This window comes from Notechis scutatus, chromosome 1 (assembly GCF_049901735.1).
Source record: "Notechis scutatus isolate UNSWTSFEM ecotype Mainland chromosome 1, rNotScu1.2, whole genome shotgun sequence".
NCBI classification, from domain to species: Eukaryota; Metazoa; Chordata; class Lepidosauria; order Squamata; family Elapidae; genus Notechis; species Notechis scutatus.
The window spans coordinates 163712550-163732508 of record NC_142009.1 but is presented as its reverse complement, the minus strand read 5'-3'; the positions used below and the strand labels follow the sequence as shown (position 1 = coordinate 163732508).

At 41.3% G+C, this 19959-nt stretch overlaps 1 protein-coding gene across 1 annotated transcript; it reads left to right on the top strand.

The window, feature by feature from the left end:
- The first annotated feature begins 298 nt into the window (after positions 1–298).
- On the top strand, positions 299–19409 carry RAMP1 (receptor activity modifying protein 1). The gene is made up of 3 exons (XM_026673146.2): positions 299–611; positions 12600–12735; positions 18044–19409. Exons 1-3 carry the CDS (start codon positions 560–562, stop codon positions 18297–18299), a joined length of 444 nt encoding a protein of 147 aa, XP_026528931.1. The 5' UTR covers positions 299–559; the 3' UTR covers positions 18300–19409.
- Positions 19410–19959: the final 550 nt, after the last annotated feature.

Sequence of the window (19959 nt, the reverse complement as noted above, 5' to 3'; positions counted from 1 at the left end):
ACTTTGGTCTTTTGGATTAATAATAAAACACGGAAGTCGTGAGCCTTGGTTACATCTCCAGGGAGCCTCAGAGGTAGAACCCACAGGACAAAAAAAACAAACCTACGGTTCCGCCAGCACAACTGAGTTTATTTTAAATACTTCTGCTACGCATGCTGCTTACGCCTTGCGACGGAGCCTGGACCAAGCTCCCCCTCGTAGCAACAGGACCAGCAAGTCCTTGGAGGAAGAAGGAAAACGAAAATCATTCCTTCGCTCTTCCTCTGCCCTCCCCGAAACGATCCAATCAGAACTCCCTCCCTTTCCACGTGCCCTTTGTGGCAGCTAACGTTCCTTTCTTCGAAGAAGGGCGAGGGTACTTCCCGCGGGCTCCTTTGCTACAGCTCGTCTTTGCCAACCTCCCTTAGCGGAGGCTTTTCACGAGGTGGAATTGGTTGCATTTGATCCTCCCTTTGACGTCTGCAGCGGCATCTTTTTTGGAATGATTTGTTCGTCAAAGATTCCTGTTGCTTAAAATAAAGTCCCTTGGCGTCGACAGGTTCATTCCTCTACTGGAGCCATGGCTTTGGGAGCCGTCCCACTACTGAAACGTTGCTTGTGGCTTGGCCTCGGTGAGTGCTGCTTCGTGCCAGTTCAGAATATGGCTATTTAGAGGCGAGAACAGAGGTGGGCAGGCCAGACACGACCGAGGTCATCCACACGTTGAGATGATATAGGCTAAAATCTGAATGGGGAAATTTAGTAGATGTGTGTGTGTACGTACACATATTTTGTGTGTGTGTTAAGGCACACACGCACACATATATTCTCTGGGTGTATGATTATTTTGCTGTCCATGTATTGCTGTATTGTTGTCAATCTGCCTTTTGATGATGGTAGTTAGGATGGTAACCAGTGATGGTGATTAATGGCAATACAAGACAATGTACCAGGATTCCCACAAAATAACTTTTGGTTTGAATCATCAGACCAACTTAATTTTCTAACAATAAGAACTGTCAGCTGCAATGGAATTGTACAGTGCCTTCTGCATTTACAAATACAAATTACTTTTGAGTTTGTATTCTGCTTCTGTTTCATCAACGTATGTTTTGCCAGTCAGTTTATGAGATGCTTTGAGGTCAATGAGAATTTAATTCTACCCTCATTCTACGGATGTGTTGCATTTCACATCTTGTCATCTTTGCTAACCATTTGGAAAACACCATGCAGGGCATTCACTATCTTAGCCTCCAAGTTGATAGAATTAAGATCTGTCGTATTCTAAATCAGGGTAGGATGGAAATAGATATGATCCAGCTATAAGATTGAATTTCAAAGAAAGAAATGGCAAGATCACGTGAGGTACTAACACCACTCTATAAAGCCACACCTAGAATATTGCATCCAGTTTTGGTCACCACACTATAAAAAAGATGTTGAGGCACCAGAACAGGGGTGTCAAACTGGCGGCCCACAGGCTGGATGCGTCATGTACACGCCTATCCCAACTCCGCGAAGGGGAAAACCATTGCGATACATCATGTGACGGCAATGTGATACAGTGAGTTTGACACCCGTGCTCTAGAAAGAGTGCAGAGAAGAGCAACAAACCTAATTAGGGGACTGGAGACTTAAACTTATGAAGAACAAGTACAGGAACTGGGCCTGGCTAGTCTAGTGAAGAAGAAGGACCATGATAGCAGTCTTCCAATATCTGAGGGGCTGCTACAGAGAGGAAGGGGTCAAGCTATTTTCCAAGGCACCAGAAAGCCAGACAAGGAATATTGGATGGAAACTGATCAAGGAGACAATCAACCTGGAAATAAGGGTAATTTTTCTGACAGTGAGAACAATCAACCAGTGGAACAGCTTGCTTTCAGAAGTTGTGGGAGCTTCACCACTGGAAGTTTTGAAGAAGAGACTATATTGCTATCTCTCAGAAATGGTATAGGGAGTGGGTGGTGGACAAGATGAACTACAAGATCCCTTCCAACTGTTGTTCTATTATTATTAAGATGGGAGGTATGCAAGTTTAATAAATAATGTTCTCTCTCTCCCCATGGTCTCTCTGCTGACAGAAGCAGCTGATTGTGCCCTTTGCTTGTTTTGTGCACACTCTCGCTTTCCTCTCCCCCCCCCCCCACCCTTTGTCAACTTCCTATCTCTTCTGATTAGCTAAGTTTAGGGCTACATAAGCAAAATGAGCAAATGGATAACTGACCTGAGCCATAAGGAAGGCTGTTCCTCTTTGCAGGGAATATCCCACTACAATGGCACAACTCTTTCCAAGTGGTAATGTTAAACTGAAGTTGTAATTTCTTAAATCCTTCACTCCCCCCCTTTTTTTTTTTTTAAGGATAAGAACAAGTTTGCTGTCTCCATGGGTTTGGGGTTTTTTTTTTTTTGCCTTCAAATCAATGCTTGACTCCTGGTGACTGCCTGGACTGCCTGCAGTTTTCCTGGGAAGATTTTGGAAGTAATTTGCCTTTTCTTGCTTCTTAGGGTTGAGAGAGAATTAGAATGACTGGCCCTAGTCACCAGCTGGCTTTTGTGCCTAGGACAGGACTTGAATTCACAATCTCCTGATTGCTACCCTGATGCCTTAAGCCAGAGTTCCCCAAACTTTCTGCCTTTGTGGAGGGGAGGGGAAGGTTCTCCACAAGTAGCCAGCAAGTGTGCATTGGCATGCACAGCTCCATTTGCACGAGTGGTGTGCATGCGCACCTGCCACTCATGCAGATGGAGTGCACCTGCATGCGTTTGACCCCTGCTTGCACAAGTGTGGGTGCGTATGTGTGTGCTCACCTATTTCTGTGGCTTGTTTATAAACACCTCACAACCCACTAGTGAGGTTGCCCAGAGGTTGGGGACCCATGCCTTAACCAACTACAGTAATCTTCAACTTACTGTATGACAACCATTTAAGAATCATTCAGAGTTATAATAGACTTGAAAAAAGTTAGTGGATAAAAAAATACACATCTCTGTTAAAATGTCAGATTTTTGAGATGTTAAAAAATCAAACCAAGATAAATCACTTCAGAATTTTTTTAATCTTTAATATTACATATCAGTTGTACAATTCAACTGAAAAACAAACTGTCAGGTTAATAGCTGCTCCTTATGAAGCCTTCTTTTGCCCTCAGAAGGAGAAAGTTTTCCTCAAAAAAATTCCTGGAAGGACAGTGCTTGGTGGAGTTATGTCTCAATAAATGCCAAAGTTATTACAGTCTCCCTTTTTTTTATAGTTTTGTGTGTCTAGGACAGATACTATTTTCAAGTGGAAATATTTCATAGTATAAATGCCTTTCTGGAGTTTAGATTTCAGAATATTTTGGAGCCTAAAATGGATCCTATGTTGGCAGGAAAAGTAAGCAAACATTCATAAAATCATAATCTTGTAATCAAGAAAATCAAAATTACCCAAATCAAGAAATAAAAACTCATGTAAAAAAGATAAAGCCATATATGAAAAACTAAGATAAAGCCATATGTGAAAAATTAAAGTATACTTTGTGATTAAATTGCTTGTAGAATCAGTTTAGCAGCAGTAACATGAAGTAATCATTTTCTGTATGACTTTATCAGAATTCTGGAATTTTGTGGAGAACTCTGGTCCACTCTTCTTTACAACATTGCTTCAGTTCATTGAGATTTGTGGGCATTTATGCAGTTCTCTTGAAGTCCCGTCACAGCACAGCATTCAATCGGATGATGTCTGGACTTTGATTTTGCAACTCCTTGATTCTTTTCTTTTTCATCCATTCTGTTTTAGATTTGCTAGTGTGCATGGAATCATTGTCCTGTTGCAATGCATGATCCAATATTGTCTTAAGTTTTAGCTCTCATTCAGGTGGCCTCACGTGTGTCTCTAGAATACTTTGGTATATAGAGGAGTTCGTGATTGACTCAGTGACTGCAAGGTGCCCAGGTCCTGTGACTGCAAAACAAGCCCAAATCATCACAAATCATCATTTGGATGCCACAAGGTTCCGTCTTAGGTCCAGTACTCTTCAATATCTTCATTAATGACTTAGATGAGGGAATAGAAGGGGAAGTTACCAAATTTGCAGATGATACTAAGCTGGCAGGAATAGCTAACACCCAAGAAGATAGGCTCAAGATCCAGATGGATCTTGACAGACTAGAACACTGGGCCATATCTAATAAAATGAAATTCAATATAGAGAAAAGTAAAGTCCTACACTTAGGCAAGAAAAACCAACAGTACACATATAGACTGGGTGAAACCAGGCTCAATAGTAACTGTGAGGGGGATCTTGAAGTCTTAGTGGACAACCAGCTAAATATGAGCCAGCAGTGTGCAGCAGCCGCCAAAAGAACTAATGCAATCCTAAGTTGCATTAACAGAGGGATACAGTCAAGATCAAGGGAAGTACTAATACCACTCTATAAAGCCTTAGTAAGACCACACCTAGAGTACTGCATCCAGTTTTGGTCACCACATTATAAAAAAGATGTTGAGACTCTAGAAAAAGTACAGAGAAGAGCAACCAGGATGATTAGGGCACTGGAGGCTAAAACATACAACAAACGGTTGCAGGAACTGGGCTTGGCTAGTCTAGTAAAGAGAAGGACCGGGGAGACATGATAGCAGTCTTCCAATATTTGAGAGACTGCCATAGGGAGGAAGGGGTCAAACTATTTTCTAAAGCTCCTGTAGGCCAGACAAGGAATAATGGATGGAAACTGAACAAGGAGAAATTTAACCTGGAAACAAGGAGAAACTTTCTGACAGAACAATCAACCAATGGAACAGCTTGCCCTCGGAAGTTGTGGGAGCACCATCAGTTGAGACTTTCAAGAAGAGATTGGACTGCCATTTGTCAGAAATGGTGTCAGAAATGGCCTTATAAGCCTACCCAGTTGATGGGTAATAACAATTGATTTTCAAAGATCCTTGCTGATGTCTTTCCTCTTTGATATTGTGTTAACACACACCTCAGTGCTAGGGACAATTAAATTCCTAAAATGTTGGCTTTTATAAAAGTAATCACATTTGCTGAGGATCAATTCATCAAAGGCACCTGATTAGCACGATCTGGCTGCTGCTTAGCTTCTTCATACCTATGGAAGTACTAAGGGTGTACTTAGCTTTTCATACATGGTGTCAATGTCAAACCAAACCTGGCAGAGACCATTTTTCTGGTTCTTAGTTGCCACACAGTATGGGAGGGGAGAAGGAGGCTGGAATGCACTGCCAGACACAACACCACTCTATCTCGTGGGAATCAAGGACATCTCCACAGGTGTCAGATGAGAACATAGTGGAGTGCTTAGGGAGCCCACCAATGAACCTAATTGGACAATGTGACCTGTGACACTTGGGGGGGGGGGGATCATTTACTATTTTAACTATACTGAAACTGCAGGAAATATTCAGAGTTGGTTTTACATTTAATCATACCGATATGATGCGCCCAATAAAGAAGTTCTTTGAGAGATATCTGAGTCTTGGAGTTCTGATTTGCTTGGGCTCATTAGTTGGAATCTTGACAATCAACTCTTTTAAATTTTGCTCTGGAAAGAAAAGAGCAACCCTCTAGGGTTCTGAGCCCTGGCCAACCACCCACCAACTTGGGAGAAGCACCATGGGCCGGTCCTTTTTTGTTTCCAAGGCGGTCCCATGGGCCAGATCTAAGCACACCGCAGGGGCCTTGAGCTTGACACTCCTGCAATACTCCATTGGTACGTTCACAGGCATCATTAGTCTGAGGATGATGTGAAGGCTAAGTCCTTGGATGGTCTCTAGTAATTTCGAAGACTCTTTCCAGAATTGGAAGGTAAATTGTACCCCTCAATCAGAAATAATCCTCTCAGGAATCCCATGTAGATAATAAAAGTGTTGTACAAACAGTTTTCCCAGGGTTCGTGTAAGAGGGAATCTTTGGGCATGCCACAGAATGCCCTTGTGTTGAAGAGAGATCAGTGGTAACCCAAACTAGTGTTCCCAGGGCTCTCAGGCATTTCAAAAATAAAATCCATAGAAATTTATTTCCAGAGTGCTGAGGGTTTAGCAACTTGCTGCAATTGTCCCTGTGATTTGTCCACAATCCCCTTTATGGGTGCACAATAGGGCAACTACCTACGTATCCTTCCACATCTTTTTTTATTCTCGGCTACCAAAATTGATGTCTAGTCAGGTGTAGGGTTTTACTGAAACCAAAATGCCCTACAGTTTTAGAATTCTGATTTCTCTACAAACTAAGAGCCTGTGGCTGGCTGGCACGTAGAGTTTACTGCCAACCCATGCAAGCCGATCACTCAGACACATATCTCACTTGTGTTTTAAAAACCATTTATCTTGGAGCAGTGCTGTTTTTATTCCTGGGGTCATGTCCTCAGCTGGATTGTGCTTGATGCTAGTCTCTGGTGGTAACTGGTGCCGCCATTTGATTGGAGGGAATGATGGTGTCTTCTACTTCCTATGATACTGGAACATTCTGGACAAGGCATCTGCTAAGAATTTTTTTCCTCCAGGCAAATACTTAAACCAATTAAAGTATTGAGCCCACCTCACTAGTTTAGGGGATAGCTTTTGGTTTTTTTTTTCAGTGCTTCTAGGTTTTTATGATCAGCCTAAACCTCAAAAGGTTTCTTGCCTCCTCCTAGGAAGTGCCACCATATGATTAGCGTCCATCTTGCCTCATAAGCCTCTTTATCCCAAACTATCCATCTGTGCTCCACCTTGGACAGTGTTTTGGAAGTGTAAGTATATGGTCGCAAGTGCCCTCATGGATCCTTCTGGAGAAGGACCACCCCAATCGCTATGTCGCTTGCATCTGCTCGTATAATGAAAGGCTTCTTGGGGCCTGAGTGTTTAAATATTGGTTCAGCGGCAAATAGCCTTTTGAGTTTCTTAAAAGCTGCCTGGCATTCCATGGACTATTTGAGGGGGGTTCTGAGCTTAGGCTTGCCCTCCCCTTTGGCTTTTAGTAAGCTAGTAAATGGCAGAGCAATTTGTGTGAAAGCAGGAATGAATTGTCTATAAAAGTTTGGAAAGCCCAGGAAACTCTGTAACTTCTTCCAAGTGCACGGCACCTCCCATTCCAGTATCACCCGCATCTTTAATCTTTCTAAGTTATCCACCTGCTCATGTTCATTGGCTGACTAGTTCAAAAGTCCTAAAGTAATGAAAGATTTTAAGATAAATCATTCAATGTGGGGTCATTTCTTGCCAACTCTGATAGAGATTAGATATCATGTTCATAAGAACCTAAATGTGGTTTTCTGGTTCAGTCCTATCTAATCCAGCAGTCTATTCTCACAGCTAACCATCTCTACAAAGAAGCCCACCAGTTTTCCAGCAGATGGCTTTCAGAGGCAGTCCCGCTGTTATCAAAACTAATGATATTTTGACATATTTTTACCTTATCTTGTTTTGTGGATCCAGATAGTTGTTAATACTGTAGCTTACTGTAGCTCTGAACAAAGTATCTTCAAAAATTCATATTTTGCATGTATACAACATGAAAACTTCCTTGTTACCTATCTGCAATATAGAAATGGAGTAAGTATGACCGAGGTACATGATCTAAGTTTTCCAGGCTAAGAGACACCAATAACAGGTAAAATATATGGTACTTTTTTCTTTCCTAAAGAATAACTGCCATACAGAGGCAATGCAGGTAGTCCTTGATTTATAATAAGTTTGCATAGCAACTGTGAAGTTATGTTAGACCTTTACAGAGGTACTTAAGTCTTGGTTCTGATGGCCACCCCCTCACCCCTCAATAGTTATATGACTGCATTTTGGGCACTTAGTAGCTAGCCTGCCTTTATAGCTGTTTGCAAAATTCCACAGCTGTTTGCAAAATTACTGCATTTTATGATGATTTTGCTGAAAAGCAGCATTTACTTCCAGTTTTCAGCAAAACCAGCCCCTACGAACACTTAAACATTCACTTAATGTGGCATTTGCTTAACTACCATCTCAAAAAAAGGTAATAAAATTGGTTCTATCCTGAGGATGACCCATTTTATGAGTCATGACTTAGGACTGTAATGGGTATCATGATCGTAAGTCAAGCACTATATGTAGGCAGTCTGATATTTAGAGAGGCTGGTTGGAACATAAAGAATAGACCAAAAGAGAAAAATTTAAAAAAAATGGAAAAAGCAAAGGTGGCATCAGCAATTGAGTTGAAATTTTGCTCCATCAAAGCAGGATTCAATCAGATATTATCCGCTATTGAAAACACACTGTCTTCTAAGGACATAAATGAGCTAGATATTATTCTTTAGAATTCATTATTGGAATTCGATTTGATTCTTGTTTTTTCTGAAAAAAAAAACCATTTTCCTGTTTCCTTCCCAAAAAAAAAAAAAAATTTATCTTGATACAGTATTTTTACTGATGAGGAATTATTTTGATTTTGTTGCTAAAACATATGAACAATAAGTTTCCTGCTTTGTACATATTTATTCCTTTCTTTTATGTGTACTAAACTATATGCAGCTAGTGCTCAACCTACCACAATTGAGCCCAAAATTTATGTTGCTAAGTGAGACATTTGTTAAGTGAGTTTTGCCCCATTTTAGGACTGTTCTTGCTGCAGCTGTTAAGTGAATTATTGTACTTATTAAAGTTAGTAACCTGGTTGTTAAGTGAATCTGGCTTCTCCATTGACTTTGCTTGTCAAAAGGTCAAAAACTGATCAAATGACCCTGGGACACTGATTGTCCTAAGTATGAAGCCATTGCCAAGCATCTGAATTTTGATTACATAACTATGAAGATGCTACAACGGTCATAAGTGTGAAAAATGGTCAGCACTTTTGTAACTTTGAATGGTCTACCTGTATTAAACCTGAATTTGGTAGGAATTCACTTCTTTAGTTAGATACTGCTAGTATTTTGTTAAAGACCCCCCTCCAAAGTTTTCTACTTTTTTATTCTACTGAATATGGAAGAAAGTTTATTTTTGATTAAAAGCTGGAAGACTGGAGAAGAGCAAACCCATTTCCAATATAGTATTCAAAAAGGGAAAAGGAAGAAACTAGGAAGCTGTACTCCTATTGGTATCTGTATTTGAGTTTATTTCATTAAGTATATTTACATTTTATACTTTACAACATATTGTATCCGAGCAATAATTTTAAAAAATGCTGTTGTTACTAAGATCCACCCTGTGTTTGTCAGGAACAAGTCATTTCAATTTAACTCATATATTTTTATGGCAGTTTATTGAAGTAGGAGACGGTGCACAACATTTCCTTATTCTATTAAAGAATATTCTATTAACTAGCTCTCTAGTCCATATTCATCCAACTTGTTTACAAAATATAATGAACTATTTTGTTATATACAATACTTTATTGAAATAAGGGACACTATACAACATTTTCTTATTCTATTACTGTATATAACAAAATATTTCATGATATTTTGGAAACAACTTGGATGAGTGTGGGCTAGTGAGTTAGTACTATGTTGTGGCTATATATAACTGGTTAGACAAATGCATCTAAAGGGTGCTTTTTGATTTTTTTTATGTCACTGACTAATCTTTTCAACCCAGAAGTGCCTTAAAAGGGTGCCTCTGAAATGAATGGGAACCTGGGAGAAATTAGTAAGTAGAATCCTATCTTCATCACTGCCCTTGCAAATGCCATGGTGGTATAAATAATTGTGAAATTAAAAAATAATAATCAAGAGGCTGGAAAGTAATGATTTATTACATTTGCAGATGTCATCAAGCTAGGAGAATTGGATAACATCAATCATGATTCAAAATATGTTGAGAGGCTTGAACATTGTACCACTCTTAATAGGATAATGTTTAGTGAGTAGTGTAAGTGCCCCTGTACTGTTGGTGGCTGCCCCTGTGTTAGGGATATACATCCTAGCAGAATGTGCAACGGCAGTCTAGCAGACAGGCAGGTATGTGTGAGATAAAAACGTTGTTGTAGCTTACACTCAGTAAGACAGATACACTGTGCAAGTTAAATAGTTTTTATTCCAGCAAGAGTTATAGCATAGTCAAAACAGTCCATATGTCATACACTAAGTTCAGTCAGTCCGGGGGTTATTCAGTTTGCAAAGTCCAGTGTCGAAAAAGAGTTCATTAAACTTACAATATCAGTCCAGTGATATATCTCTTTTGCAGTCAGAGATATGAAGAAAAATCAAACCCCTTTTCTTCTCTCAGCAAACACGCAGTTATCACCATCAATTCATCCTTGTCAGCATTCCAGTATAAGCCAGGGAAAACAGTGAGCTCTCTTGCTCCCTCTTATGGTGATTTTACAACCGCACCCAAAAACTTGGTTTACAGTTTAAAGTGATACATACACTTAAACTCACTAACATAGTTTATATATATTATTTTTATCCAAACTAAGTTAGGTAACCAATGTTATCCCTAACACCCTGTACTGTTTAAGGAAAAGAAGAATGGGTCCCTTTGTCTATGCATGAAATATTGGGGGCTTAATGCTATCTACTTGGTGAATATTTACCCCTTCCCTTGATGAAGGATATGCTAATGCGTTTAGCCAAGGGGAGCCTTTTTACCAAATTGGATTTGTGGGAGGCATATTACCAGGTTAGGATCAAGAAAGGTGATGAGTGGAAGACAACTTAGGGTTTTTCCAATTCTGAGCCCTCCCCTTCTGACCACAGAGTGTTCCAGCTGTATTTATGTAGCTGATAAATGAAGTGCTGCATGAAAACCTTTACAAGGAAGTTTTGGTCTGTTTGGGTGATATTTTAATCATGACATGTGAAATTGGTCAGAATTGTGCTAAAAAAACTCAATTATATGCCAAACTATCCAAATGCAAATTCCACCAGAATAAAATTGACTATCTGAGTTAAGACTTCAGCAAGTCTTAGCAAAAAGCCTTTTCCAGCAAGAAACGGAGCCCGGGAGAAATGTACCAGCCCCTCCCAGGTTCTGTTCTTGCCAGAAAAGGTTTTTTGCAAAGATGACCAGAGCCTATAAGGATGCAAACTCCCTGTAGGCTTTGGCAAGGAAATGGCAAGTGGAGGTAAGGCCTGAAGCATATAAGCTTTCCCTTCATTTGCAAAGCCTTTGTCATAGTTCTCGTCCTAGGCCTCAATTCGCAGAGAACAAAGGCCTAAAATAGGGCAAGATCCAGGGGTGGGCTTCAAATAATTTAACAACCGGTTCTCTGCCCAATTGCTGGATGGGCGTGGCCATTTTGGATGTGGCCTAGTTGGCCTCCTGCACCACCCTGGGAGCAAAAACAGGCCTCTGGGGGGGGGGCTCACTGCGTCCCCCCTGTGCCCATTTTTGACCTAGTAGGCCTCCCTGAACCACCACCCTGGGAACAAAAATGGGCCTCAGGGGGCCAGTTTTCACCCTCCCCAGGCTCTGGAAGCTTTCCTTGAACCTCTGGGAGGCCCATTTTTCACCCTCCCCGGGCTACATAGGCTTTCCTTGAGCCTCTGGGATGTCCATTTTCGCCTCCCTGGACTCCAGAGGCGCTCTTGAGGCCAGAAATCGGCCCATTTCCTGCCTTTTGGAGCCTCCAGGAGGCCCGTTTTTTGCACTTCCCAGGCTCCGGAGGCTTTCCTCGAGCCTCCAGGAGGTCTGTTTTCGCCCTCCTTGAGCCTTCATACAGACCCTGCACTTACCTGTGATCCAAAACAGACCATGTGGGGACTCCTGGGAGGGGCGCGGGGGCAGCCAGTTGTCGGAACTACCAGTTCGCCGAACCAGATGTAAAAAAATGACCGTCCGGTTTGGCCAAACTGGCACAAACTGGCTGAAGCTCACCCCTGGTCATTAGCATGAGATCTCATGCTACTGGTCTTGCATGATCTCACAGTACTTTAGGCCTCTGCTCTCTGTGAATGCACCAAAGGCCTGAAGCAATGAAGTTGCTACATTGTAACTTACATTTATTAAAACTGTTTGATGGCACTAGAGGTTTACCTGTAATGTTTCATTTGTCTGAACAGGCATGATATTCTTCCGATTAAAATTGGAATTCCGATTTTTTTGGGAATCGCCCCCTCCTTTCCCCCCACCCCTTCTTTTCCTCCTTCCCCTCCCCTCGGAGGCCCGAGTCAGGAGTTGCTGGCGCGGCTCCATGCGGCTCCAGTCCGCGTTGCCTCAGGAAGGGAAAGGCAAAAGGAAGAGCCGCGGCGGCGCTTTGCAACGGCAGCAGCGGCTCCTGGTTTTGCCTTTCCTTCCCGAGGCAACGTGGGACTGGAGCCGCGTGGAGCTGCGCCGGCGGTAGCAACTCCTGACAGCCCCAGCCGGATACCTGAGCGGAGCCCGGGCGGTGCGAGTGGAGGCCGCTGAGCGGCAGGAAAAGGGAGCTGGGCCAGCCACAGACCAGCCTCTGTGCAACACGCCGCCTGCCCGGCCCTGGCGAGGAAAGCAGCAGGCGCTCCCGGGGCGCGGCGGGGATCTCTTTTGGCCGGCCCCGATTTTTTTTCCAGAGCGGAATATCATGCCTGCTGAAGTGATTATTTACTCAAGAATAAACAACAATGTTTAGATGAAAGAAAGAGATCTATTTGGGATTATTCTTCCACTAGTAATTTTTATACTGACATGAAACAAGCAATTTTATTCTAACCTTGTTTTAAAAATCTTTTTCACTTTCCTGTTTCTATTTTAGCCCATCATTTTATTGTGGCCTCTGCATGCCATGAATCTTATGGAGAATTAATTGAGGACTTTTGTCTCAGCAAATTTAAATTTGACATGGAAACTCTCAGGAAGACACTGTGGTGTGATTGGGATAAGACTTTGGAGTAAGTATCAAATAATCAAAAGTATTTTTATACTTATTTCTTTTATATTTTACTTTTTCTTTTATCTTGGGTATAAAATAAAAATTGGATCATAACAGAATGACCAAGTTAAAAGGGACTTTCGAGATCATTTAATCCAACCCCTTGCTCAGTATCAGAATCCACTAGATCACATCTGAGAAATGACTATACAAATCTTAGTGAAGGGGAGCTCACTTCTTAATGTGGCAGTGTGATGTCTCCTGTGGATGATGGCTCATCCACATCTTCCTCAGAGGCTTCAAGGGAGAATGAGAGCATTCCTGGCACATCTGGTATTGCTGACCCTGAACTGCTGGCAGAACATGCCTCGACTGGGGAGAGTTCGTAGACCAATGAGGAAGAGGGGGAGGAGCTACCAGCCTTGGTGGATGCTAGAGGACACAGGCAGAGAGGCGAAGATCTGCCCTGCTCCTCTTAATGGGCTGCACTGGGAGGGGCTATTTAGCACAGCAGGCAGAGGGCGGCGTTGCTGGAAGCAATGTATGTGGGTCATGGCCAGATGGTTGTTAGTGTTTCCGGAACTCTGCAGCTCCTGGATTTAATTCAGTTGCGGAGAGTGTTTGTGTTTGCGTTTGGAGCAGCCAGTTATCTGTCAGGTGGACTAATTGGCTGTTTCCTGGAAGGTTAGTCTGGAGTTGGTTCGTGGCTGGCTTCGCTGAAAGCGACCCCATGAACTCTTGGCTTAGACAATTCCTGTAACTTCTCCTTGCAAGCCTTGAAACCGGACCACCGGACTTGTTGACAAACCTCAGTGGAGGCCCTGGACTTCGGAGGGGATTTGGAGTGTTTATTTTTGGAACCTACCCAAGCAAAACCTTTATTTCCAAGACTGTTTTAGGTTTGGCTGTAAGTTTGTTTTGCTTTTGTTTATCTACTTGGTTGCAGGTCAATGACTGTGCTAAGCTGGCGGCTGAGGGTTAATTGAAAACCTGAAATAGAACTGTTGGAGGAACAGGCTGCATAAAGCTCTCTACACCAACCCTGATGTGTGGGTTAGTGGGGCTGGCATAGGCAGTCAGGAATTTCCTCCAGATATCTAGCCTAAATATGCTTTCTTGTAATTTTTATCCACTGGTTTTTGACCTGCCTTCTTCTTGGCAATAAGAAATATGCCTACTCCCTTTTCTGTGTCACAACCCTTCAGAAGAAGACACTTATCAAATACAAAGATTAACAAAGTTGGAAGGGACCTTGTAGGTCATCATGGCCCAAGCAGACCATACATCATTTTTGACAGATGGCAGTCCAGTCTCTTGTTGAAAGCTTCCAGTGATGAAGCTCCCACAACTTCTGAAGGCAAGCTGTTCCATTGGTTGATTGCTCTAACTGTCAGAAAACAGGTCATATTTTCGGGGAAACAAGCACACACACACACACACACACACACACACATATATTGCCTTTATTATTTTTACAAATAACTCAAATATACCAAACACCTTCATCCACCTATTTTCCCTACAACATCAACCTTTTGAGGTGAGTTGGGCTGAAGAGAAACAATACATTTGATATGGACACATGCACTGGTAATTCCTGATTGTTTAGATACTATTATAATCGGGAATGAGGTTCTTGGAAGAAAATTAAGGGTGAAAGATACTCATGTGCTTAATCTGTATTCCAGGAAGGATATTTATGTATGAGAACCTAAAAGTTTACTTAATAAAAATCAAAACTTTTCTATAAAATATTTTTGTATAAAAAATATAAAAAGAGAAGCAAGATCAGATGATTTCCTGATTCTGTTACTAAATACATTTAAAAATAATTTCATTTATGACCACATCTATATCCTGCCTTTCTCTAAGATGGCAACATATATGAGGTTAAGAAGAATCACAAATCCTTTTTCTGACTGCAGAATGAAGAAAATGTAAAAAGACTGGGCCACAATTTGGCTGATGAGGAGAAATGTGAAAGTAGATTATGTAGCAGAAAGAGACAACAACCAAAATCAATTGTTGTTGAAGATATTCTACACTACTCCAAGTCAGATTCATTTTTCATGCCCTTTTCAGCACTGAGCAAAGGAAGGAAAAAAGACATGGCCGAATAGCTTGAAGAGAACTCCCAACTATCCACCAAATCAGAAAGATGTGAGAAAATGCCCTATGGTTTATATCCTAGAGCAGGGGTCCCCAACCACCCGGTCCCCGGACCGGTACCGGTCCGTGGAACATTTTCTACTGGGCCGCCGGTTTGCTGGGCGCCACCATCTTGCTTCGATGAGAAGGTTTTTTTTAAAGACTCCAATTTTTCTTCTTTCCTTTCTCCCAAAATGAAAATACGAAAAATGAACTGCATAAAGTTCTGCTACAGCAGGCATTCGTTCCCCCAAAATGAACTCACAAATTACAGAACAAAAAAAAAAAAGAGAGGTAGGACCAGGATATTGGCAGACGCTAAAACTTTATATGCAAAAATAGCCAATCTGGGCGGTTAGCCCTGAGGGAAGTGTGGGGGGCGGGGAATGGTAACAGCCGGCATGCATTTTCAAAAGAACCACACAGGCTGCTGAGCCCTGGACAGAAAGAGTGAGCGAGTAACATTTTGTTGCTTCCTGATTGACTAATTTCAAGCTCCGGCTGCACTAATCAGGCAGGGCCGTGTCGCTCACGTGACCTCCAGGCGCGAGATTAAATTCAAACGGCCGTGTAGGAGGATATCAGGAGTCGGTTGCGCCGCTTCTGCGGGAGAATCTTTTCATTGCAAGGCAAGTGGGTGGGTAAGCGCTGTGAGGTGGGGGGTCAGATGGGGTGCCGCTGTTAAAAAAAACAAAAACTGAGCGAAAACAAATTTAATTTGGATTTAGTGGAAGGACAAGTTTTCCACTTTGTTGGATGGGTTCTAGTTGAACAAATGAAGCCAAAAAGGGGGCTCTTGCTTTGGGGTCGCTCGGCTCGCCTTGCCTTGTCATGTGTGCTGATGCGGTACCGGGCCGCGGATCATTTTGTGATGCCGGTACTGGGCCGTGGCACAAAAAAGGTTGGGGGCCACTGGAGGGTAAGGAATGCAAAGCCCAGGGCTTCTGTTGGAAAATGGAGAGTGGAGGAGGGGGAAAGTGTGCAGCCCCCCCACAAAGCCCACCTGCTCTTTCTCCAGCCAGCCCGAGCGCAACCACTCCTGTTGCAGCCTCAGGGCTCCCCACCCACCTCGCCCTCTCCCTGAACAGGGGGCTGCCACTCTTGCTGATCATGGCAGAGCGTGAGGATCGTGGGGCAGCGGCTGGAGAAGAGGGCCAGCCTCCCAGGCAGAGGGCTGGCATGGTGGGGGTGATGAGGAGGGGGCAGCCATGGGGTCAAGGAGGAGGAGGTGGCAGTGGAGGTAACGGCTGAGGGATGAGTGATGGACAAGGCAATGCTGGCCTGTTGCCTCCTGTACACATGTGCACATGCCAGGGTGGCATGAGCTGGGCCGAAGCAACACGGGCCATCCCCTTACAATTTCCAGGATAGCTGCACGGGCTGGATCTGACCACATCGGGGCTGGATGTTGTTTGCGGGCCTCAAGTTTGACATTCCTGCTCTAGAATATATTGTCCTTCAATCAAATTATATTTTGGATTCAGATGTTACCAGAAATCCTTTCCTCCACCAAAAACTAATAATAATAATAACCCTTAAATCAAAAGCTGGAAAGGAATGCTCTCCAATCCTTTATTTATTTATTTATCCGATTGATTTATAAAGTTATCAACTCAAATAGTGTGACTGTGGATTGTGTACAACAGCAGTCCTTAACCTTTTTGGCACCAGGGACTGGTTTTGTGGAAGACAATTTTTCCATGGGGGCGGGGCACTGCTCACTCACCTCCAGCTGTGCAGCCCAGTTCCTAACAGGCCACAGGGCAGTACTAGTCTGTGGCCTGGGGTTGGGGATCCCTGGTGTACAACACAAACATACATAAATAAAAGTACATAAAAAAAAGAAAACCATATAGCACCTTAAATCACCCTAGCACACAGCTTCTTGCTCCGTGGTCCACAGAAGTTGGTGTGCAGTCCCCAAAAAACTAAGCTTTCTCAAATGGGAAGGACTGGGGCAAATCTCCTTTTGGCTTACATGGTAAGTCCCTGCTGGAGAGAAACTTGTGTTTTGTGAATACCTTTGCCTGTACAGCATGCAGGCTGGGAAAGGGCTATGATTACGATCTGTTTAATAAACATAAAGATGGAACAGTTTGGGCCATTAGGTCCAACACACATCCATCCCCAACATACGAATCCAAATTAGCACATCCCAGATATATGGCCTTCTCTTGAACAGATTCATAAAGAAAAAATTATTTTGCTGTTTTAACTTTTCTTACTCTTGGGATAATTTCCCAATATTTGACCTCATTCTTGCTCTTCATTCTTGAATCATTCTTCAAATGCAGAAAACTTCCCAACTCATTTCATTCTGGTAGTACACAGACAAATAATATATCCTTTTATTGGTGCATCTGGAATGGCATGTGCCTTTTTACCAGTCAGTGTAACATTAGATTAATCCCAGTGCCAAGACTCTTTTCATGCATGATTTTTCTTTCCTGAAGAATTTTTTACATGCTTTACTAAATTTGATTCAATTTCTTATATGTGCATAAGTGTATGTAAATTATGATTTTTCTGATTTACAGATACTATAGCTAAGGATTAAGTGTTTATTTGTTGTTCAGATATTGTGGTTAACAGTTGGCAGAAGGAGCAAGAGAGAGAAATGTTTCTGCTATGGTCATGATTTAATCCATTTCCATTTTCAGAAATAACCCTTAAAATTTACATTTAGGATCCTAATTCTTAGTCCTAGATCCCATTCTAAAACATTTAGCCTCACATTCTAAAACATTCCACTTAGTTCAGTAAGCACCTTAACTATATTTTCAATTTGTTTTTTTAGAGAACCCAAAAAAAAAAATAATTTTATTAAAAATTTTTGTTTTGAAAAAAAAAACAAAACCAAAATTAAAAAATTTCCCCAAAAAAAAAAAAACCCCAAAAAAAAAAAAAAAAAAAAAAAAAAAAAAAAAAAAACCCCCCCCCCCACCCCCCCCCCCCCCCCCCCCCCCCCCCCCCCCCCCCGATGTATTGTTTGTACTGCTTGTAAGGCACTTTGTGAGAAATTGTTCCCTATTGTTCACTTTAGAGAAATACCTATGATATTTTGACCCTAAAACAATAACTGCCGGTAATTTAGGCTTTGCTTCTGTGTAATATGTGTAATGCCCCTTAATGATTGTGTGACATTTTTTTTTTAACAAGTCTCCTTGTCTCTTTTGCAGCTGTTACAGGGAGCTTACCAATTGCACCATCTTGATAGCTGAGAAACTGGATTGCTACTGGCCAAACCAACTGGTGGATCAGTTCTTCATAACAATTCATAGGCACTACTTCAAAACCTGCCCTGTTTCAGGAAGGGCCCTAGGAGACCCTCCTAACATCATTTTATGTCCATTTGTTCTTGTGCCAATTTTTATCACCCTACTCATTATAGCATTGGTAGTATGGCAAAGCAAATACAGTGAAGGCATTATTTAAACTTCTTCTATACCAAAGGTCCGAGACAACATTGGTGAAGATGAACCCCAAGGTTTCCAACCCCAAGCTGCACTGAAGTCTATTTTGCTGTTGCTTTGGTAGAGTTCTGGAGTATTTTTAGAGACTGTGTATAATAGAAAACTTTCTGCTATCTAGAGAAAAAAAAAACTCTATGCATTTTCTTGAGTTAACAAATATTTTGCTTAAGTCAAGAGAATGCATTGAGAAATTGTTCTCGCTGTCTGAACTGATATAAATAATATTACAGACATGTTTGCAGTATTGCTGCTTCAAATTTAAGCTTCTCTTTCCTGGTTCCTTCAATACATTTTTATTATCCTTGGTAATTACACACTTCTCTTTGGCTTATGCATTATTTTTTTAGATAAAGTAATTTGGAAAAAAATGTTGGTGATGCATCAGCACCTGTGTACCATAGGAATGATGTCAATGATGAGATAAGAAACCATTTCAATGTATTTGGTTGGTTAAAATAATTGAAAACCAATATATATTGTTCATTGCATTAAGTTTCTTGGCTGAAAAATTAACATAGGAGCGATATTTTTAGTAAATCCTAATTCATTCAAATATTATTGCTTCTTAGGCATGTTAATGTTTTATCATACATTTTGAATGAGCAAATGTTCACTATAAATATTTTTATATGGACATTAATTAGTGCAGACATTTATACACCGGACAAATCTTCCTCAGATTATTGACAAAATATTCAAGTTAGCAATATACCATTCTGAAGAAATGCTTTCTAAGAAAAATTATAATAAATAAAATAAATAGTATAAATATTAAAACAAAAAAATCTAGATTTCTAATAAAAGCTACGGCACTAAGAAATGTAATAGTAAAGTAGTAAATTTTTTAATAAAGAAATGCTTGGATTTGCTATACAACATTGGTGGCAAAAGCTAATTTCTGGTTACTGTTGGTAAAATTTTCTACTCTTAGGACAAGAACATCTACATATTGGTTCACAACTGTTGGCTGTTCCATGTGTGCATGTGAGAGACTATGAGCTAGAGACTGAAAATTTACCATAAGCTACAAATAAATAATGTTTGAACTATTAAACCCAATGAAAACATGTAATCTTTGGATTGTTCTGGACTTTGTTTTGATATGATTTATTTTTCATGTTTTGCTATTTCAAATCCTCCTCCCTAAGCATTGCACTTTCATAGGAAATGCAGTGTATAAGTTACAATCAGCAGAAATTGTTTGTTTTCAGGAATCCGGTCTTAGAAAAAAATGTATATTCAGATGAGAAAAAGAAGTCAGGCTGATGAGGAAGGGAAGGAAGAAACAAATACTGACTGTCTCATTGCCTGAATTCATGAGTTCATGTGTGAACTCAACTAGCTGTGGTTTATTCAACCAACAGTTACTAAGCAAACTCCGAGTTAATTAAAAAAGACCTACTACTTTTCCCCATCAAATCCTGTTGCATTGTTTAGAATCCTAAATAGAATTATGCAGTTTAGTGATGTTGTTATGTCTTGTATTGACTGCTGGTGACAGCCTGTAAAGTCTCTGCAGTTTTCTTGGCAAGGTTTTTTAGACGTGGTTAGCCCTTGCCTGCTGAGAAAGAGTGACTGGCCAAAGATGGCTTTGTCCCTAAGGTGGCACTAAAACTCATTTC

Coding starts and splice junctions, on each gene's coding strand:
- RAMP1 (XM_026673146.2), top strand. CDS start 560: ATGGCTTTGGGAGCCGTCCCACTACTGAAACGTTGCTTGTGGCTTGGC. Junction 612..12,599: donor TTGCTTGTGGCTTGGCCTCG/GTGAGTGCTGCT, acceptor TTTCTATTTTAG/CCCATCATTTTATTGTGGCC. Junction 12,736..18,043: donor GATTGGGATAAGACTTTGGA/GTAAGTATCAAA, acceptor TCTCTTTTGCAG/CTGTTACAGGGAGCTTACCA.